This window comes from Xenopus laevis, chromosome 9_10L, assembly GCF_017654675.1.
Source record: "Xenopus laevis strain J_2021 chromosome 9_10L, Xenopus_laevis_v10.1, whole genome shotgun sequence".
NCBI lineage: Eukaryota > Metazoa > Chordata > Amphibia > Anura > Pipidae > Xenopus > Xenopus laevis.
The window spans coordinates 102,012,158-102,018,384 of record NC_054387.1 but is presented as its reverse complement, the minus strand read 5'-3'; the positions used below and the strand labels follow the sequence as shown (position 1 = coordinate 102,018,384).

The 6,227-nt window shown below is 40.4% G+C and overlaps 1 protein-coding gene across 9 annotated transcripts in view; it reads left to right on the top strand.

Moving 5' to 3' along the window:
- The first annotated feature begins 391 nt into the window (after positions 1-391).
- The window catches only part of marf1.L (meiosis regulator and mRNA stability factor 1 L homeolog), a 56,503-nt gene continuing 50,667 nt past the window's right edge, over positions 392-6,227 (top strand). For 5 of the 9 annotated variants that reach the window (XM_018236329.2, XM_041575986.1, XM_018236328.2 and 2 more), the window contains exons 1-2: positions 393-543; positions 2,817-3,024. In XM_018236329.2, coding sequence (XP_018091818.1) covers positions 2,875-3,024 — 150 coding nt within the window. In that variant the 5' untranslated portion in view covers positions 393-543; positions 2,817-2,874. Of the gene's footprint in view, positions 544-1,601; positions 1,650-2,816; positions 3,025-6,227 lie in introns of those variants that run through there. The other 4 variants (XM_041575983.1, XM_041575984.1, XM_018236325.1 and 1 more) reach the window with 4 other exon arrangements.

Sequence of the window (6,227 nt, the reverse complement as noted above, 5' to 3'; positions counted from 1 at the left end):
CACTACCCCCCACACCCTATAAATTATAAGGAGAATATTAGAAGTAGCCATGACCAGTGAGTGTCCTAACTCCAAGAACACAGACACTACACTGTTATGTGTGTATAAGGAGAACTAGCCATAGAATTTGATACAAGTTATTTCATGTCCTTGACATATGACAATATTCAACTTCACCGGCTGCTCTTATGGCAACACAGTAGCTTTGGTGTTTCAGAATCAACGTCTGAGTAAAGAAGACCCTTTCATTTTCACAGCGTTTCGGGTATTTTACATGTCCTTTATTTCACTTCATTTTCCTTGTGCCATGTGACGCAACAACTCAAATGTTTCGAAACAGCCCGAAAGTAACTCTTTTGTTCCGCCCATTCAGGTTCCCGGAATCACTCACCATCTGCGGCGAAGGGAGGGGCGTAAAGAAGAAGAAGGGAGGAAGCGTTCGGCCGCGTCTTGCAACAACCGGAAGTGCGCCGGAGAGCGTAGCTGGGGCACAAAGGAAGAGAATGATGTGAGAGGGGGCGATGTGAGAATTGAGGGGGCCAGGTAAGGTTAGCGACGGGAAGTGAGTCCCAAAGTGAACAGGAGGGTTGGGTATTGGTTAACATTCTGTGATTAATGTATGAAGGTCGGGCACTGCTATTGTCCGCTTTTACTATTGTCGTTCGCGTTATGTATTGTTGCCTATGCCGTACCTGTTGTGTTAGACTTATAGAGGCAGGCAGTGGGCTTACGTCCTTCATAATGAAGAGCAGATAACTGTGTAGCCGTGTGGTGAAACTAGCCAGACCCAGCAACTTGTAAACTCCTATTTCTTGCTTAATTACACCTTTAACTTCACTGCACTATGTTATAGGGTGACCGATTCCAAGATAAGTTTTGTTTTTCTTTATTTATTATTCGCCTTTTTCTTCTGACTCTCGCCAGCTTTCAAATGACCCCATCTAAAAGCCAAGTATCCTGTAAAAAAAAAATAAAATGTATTGTTATTGCTACTTGTTTACTTTATTCAGGCCTTCTCTTGTTATATTCCAGTCTCAAATCAATGCATGGTTGTTAGGGTAACTTGGTCCCTAGCAACCAGATGACTAAAAATTATAAACCGGAGAGCTGCTGAATGAAAATAACTCCAAAAATCACGTATAATAGAAAATGGAAACCGAAATGAAATGATGAATGTCCACATCATACTGAAAGTTACCACAAAGGTGAACCCTTTAACATAGCAGTTTTAAATTGTAAGCAGGTGTCTAGGTAAATTCAGCCTTTGCTCAATCCCCAGCTCTTAAAGGGGAACTCCGGCTTCCAAACCACAATTTGATAAAAAGGCCCGCATAGCACAGAAACCCCTAATATACCCATCACAGTTACCCGTTTCTTCAAAAAGTATGAATAAATGCCATTTTCTATGCTGAAATCCAGATGTTTAACAGTTCTTCTCTTTCTGCATCATTTGAAATCCTGGCAGGGAAGGAGGGACTAAACACTGATGTTACAAATTGTAACAACTTCTCCACAGCTTACAGACAGCATGCAGGAACTACATAACCCACAATTCTTTGCACTGTGATGTTTTATTTACTTTATTGAAATCATGTGTGCAGGTAATTGTTGGAGGATGCAGGCTGAGGACAGATGGCTGTTGATACAAAGTCAAATACAAGAGTCCTCTGCACTCAACCCATTATCAATATATTTAAGACAGCGACATTTTGTGCATACTGCTACTAAAAAATGCCTTACCCTCATTGCACCCCCGCCTAATGGTTTTAAAAAATAGTGGTGAGCACAACTTTCCCTTGTTTGTTGATACAAAGTAACAGTAGTCAGTCAGCTCAGTAAAGTAGTCAGACAGATGAGCCGGGGGCTAGGCTTAGGGAGCTGTCAGAAACCATTAAAAATCATGAAAAATCTGCATATTTTTTAATTGATGTATATTGCAAAGTTGCTTGAATTATGTTTACTTTTCAAAAAGCTTAAATTATGTTTTTGTGGAGTTCCCATTTAAAGCACAGCATAACCAACGAAAGCTGTTGTCCTGTGAGGCAACAGATGTACTGTTGTTTCTATTCAAGTACTCATTAAGTTCTCCAATCTGTGCACTTCTAGGTCGTTGGGTTAAATGGGACCCTAGCAACCAGAAAACGGCTAAAATTCTAAGCCGGAGAGCTTCTGAAAGAATGAAGATAATTTGAAAACCACCAAACAAATGACAACCTAATACAAATAGAATATTATTGTCTACATTCTAGAACTTTTTTCTTTATTTTGGATTACTACTCGTTTAACACATTCATCGCGGTGGAGCACAAAAAAAACAACCCTTTACATTAAATGGCACTAATTTAAATTCTTTATTTGCCACTGAGTTGGAAGACTCTTTATTCATGATTGTTGCCAAAGGGTGCCATATACAAGTGCTGGTAAACACTGGAAGAGCAGGAAGGGAACACATGCCCTTGCCCTCCAGAATCTTTGACCATGCATCAGGGTCTCTTGTGCTTATTTTTTGCACCATGCACCCTCATTTGCCATGGTAAATGAACACAGTTGCCCCCCCCCATGTCTTGTACGCAGCCTTACATGTGAGAATATGGCCCTTCGTGAGGAGAGTTAACTTACTCAGTGCAACATGTTAGTTTGTGGAAAAGCATTTTTATTTACCTAGAACATGTGTATTCTGGATGCAAGATTGGAAAGTAGCTAACAACTTTAACTTTCAAATATAACCATGTTAGATGTGATTTCTCTTAAAACTACAATCTTTAGCTGTAGCACTATTTCATTCTTTGCAATGTCTTTTTTGTTCTTTTTGAAAGGAAGGTATAATGACTTGGAAAAGGCCTCATTGGTGGCTGAAGTGCTGTCTGTGGCTGCATGATGGAAGGGAACGAGACCACAAACATGGGCAGTAAATCCGTTGGATGGCTTCCGAAGCAAGATAAAAATGTGGAACCGTGGTTGTGGAAGCTCTCAAACTGCTTCTCTACACTTGGTCACTCTTTACCTTCTACTGGTGGAAACCCGGTAATGTGCTAAATAGTCTTGCTTTTCTATGCAAGTTATAAAGTCTTTTATAAACAGTATTGTGTTGTATAACCTAAAATGTCTGTTGCTTCCTTAAAGGAGACCAAATCCCTAAAAATGAACATGGCTACAAATGCCATATTTTATATACTGAACTTATTGCACCAGCCTAAAGTTTCCTCTTCTCAATAGCAGCAATGATCCAGGAATTCAAACTTGTCACAGGGGGTCACTATCTTGGAAAGTGTCTGCGACACTCACATGCTCAGTGGGCTCTGAGCAGCTGTTGAGAAGCTAAGCTTAGGGGTCGTCGCTAATTATCGAGCAGAAAATGAGGTTGGCCTGTAATAAAAGCTCATGCTTCAGGGCTGATTATTAAATTCTGATGGTAATTGCACTGGTTTCTGTGCTGCCATGTATTAATTATCTGTATTAAATACTAATCAGCCTTACATTGTGACCTTTATATTCTTGTGAACTGTTTATTGTGAGTGGGTCCCTAAGCTCAGTAAGTGACGGCAACACAAAGTATGTGCAGTGAATCAGCAGAAAAGATGATGCAGAGCTACTCTGGCATCTTTGGAGGCACAGATCTTTACTGCTGTGGATGCCTTGGGCTGGTACAGAAGCTTAGAACATAATGTACAACATTTCTAGCTACTTCTTTAGTTAAGCTTTAGTTCTCCTTTAATATAAACTCTATAAAAAAATGCCCAAACATTTTGATTTGTCTTTAAAGCAGAAGGAAAGTAGCAATCACTTGGGGGTGCCAAAAGTTAGTCACCCCCCAGTGATTGCATTTACTTACCTAATACCCCAGGCCCGTGCTCCTGTTGGCAGAAAACTGCCCGGGGGTGGGGTTCTTCCCATGGCCGAAGCATACGTTGTAGAGTGAAGACCTGGCTTATTTGTAAAAATCTTAAGCTTTTCACTCTACTGTGCATGCACACCTATGCAAAGAAAGAAAAAGGGGAAGATCTCTCCATGGTGCTCACTGGAAAAACAGTGAGCCAGGCCAGTTTTCTGTTAATAGGAGCAGTGGCCCAGGGTATAAGTGAATACAGTCATGATGGAGGGGGTACCTAAATGGTGGCACACCTTATGATTGTTGCCTTTCCTCCTTTAATGTCTACATGTTTACATTCTGTGTTTCTGAGAACTTTTTTTGCACAGCAGAATGTAAGAGTATAGTGCTGAATCCTTTTTCCTAGGTGCACTGCTTTTGGCTGTTTAAGGTAAAAATGTGGTTGTATCCCCTTCATTATTGTTCAAAACTGTTATATTAAATGGCAAACTATTTGAAAAGTCAGTGAAGTCTTAAAACAGAAGTAAGCTAGTCCCCCATAAAAGCATTCAAATTACTCTCCTGTGCACTTTTACATAGATATTTTATTCTGTTTAGTTTTCATGTTAAACATTTAACAGCAGTGGTGTGCTAGACAACATGCTGACTGCTAGAGACTTAACGTGACTGTGTAGAGAAGTGGAATAAAGTGTAGTTACCAGCTTGCACACCCTGGCTCTCCGTGTCGTAAGTTGCCCGGTGCCCGGCCGAGAAGGCTTCGGAATCCTCCAAACTTAGTGAGTAAATAAATTCAACGGGCGCACAGGTCTTAATTGCAAGCAGGGACAACCCTTGCTGTATTTTATTTGCGAAATGCAAAGTTTCGGGGTGATCCCCTTTGTAGGGATCACCAGAGTTCTTCAGTTAGCTTGCCCTTCATCAGCTGTGAATCTGAAGGACAAAGAGCAAGATTTTAAACAATTGGCTGTTACCATTAACATGATAACTTTTTTCTTTAAAGGAGACCTATAGCATAACTAAAACCTATCCTATTCTTATGGGAAATATTGAATATTACAATATGGTGCTGATTTAGCTTTGGGCTAAAAATTATCTTAAAAAAAACAAACAAAACATCCCTTTATAGGAGCTCCCCATAGCTCATTGTTCTCTGTCAGTGTTTCACATGAGGGGTGGGCGTGACCTAATGGTCCCTGCCAGACACACAGTAGGAGGGGGATAGCCAATAGCAGCCCTGCAGTCACACCAGCAAAGACAGGCTTCAGTTCCCTATCAGGTTAGCCTAGCTGCTGATTGGTTCCTATCGTACAGTGCTGAGTGCAGCCGGCACCGCCTGGTAAAGGAGGCAGCAGTATGTGGAACAGAAGGCCGGTACTAGTAGGGTTTGTTGCAGAAATTTTCAATAAATCGACCAGAAAAACTTTTTTTTTTCCCCCCCTTCTATATTTGAGTATAATACACAGGCACATCAGGCACATTCTTGTTTTTTCACAGAAGTCTCCTTTCAATAACTGAAGGGCAAAGGTGTGGTTTCAGGGCTTTTTGTGAAGCCTTCATGGAGCCCTTTTGACATTCATGGTATTTTCAGATGAGTTTTTTTTTTTTTACAGCCACTTACTTGATCCCATCCTTAAAATGTATATGTGCATATATTTCTGTTGCCTTATAATGAGTGCCACCAATCTGTTCTGCAATTCAGACAAAATGTTCTTGTTTACTAATACATTTCACTTTGATAACAATGCATGTATAGTTTAGGAAAAAATGCATGTATAGTTTAAGAAATGTCCGATTTTTATAATTCTTGGGGGGCCACAAGCAATTCAGTGCTACATATACAGGTATGGGACCTGTTATCCAGAATTCTCGGGACCTGGATAACGGATCTTTCTGTAATTTGGAGCTTCGTGCCTTAAATATACTAGAAATTCATATAAACTTTAAATAAACCCAATTGGCTGGATTTGCTTCCAGTAAGTATTCATTATATCTTAGTCTGGATTAGGGATGCACCAAATACACTATTTTGGATTCGGCCGAACCCCCAAATCCTTTGTGAAAGATTCGGCCGAATACCGAACTGAATCCGAATCCTAATTTGCATATGAAATTTAGGGGTGGGAAGGGGAAAATATTTTTTACTTCCTTGTTTTGTGACAAAAAGGTCACATGATTTCCCTCCCGCCCCCAAGTTGCATATGAAATCCGGATTCTGTTGGGCCGTGCAGAAGGATACGGCCGAATTCTGCTGAAAAAGGCCAATCCCGAATCCTGGATTCGGTGCATCCCTAGTTTGGATCAAGTACAAGCTACTGTTTTATTATTACAGAGAAAGGGAATCTTTTAAAAAAAAAAGATATTTTTTAGATAAAATGGGTCTACGAGTGATGACCTTTCT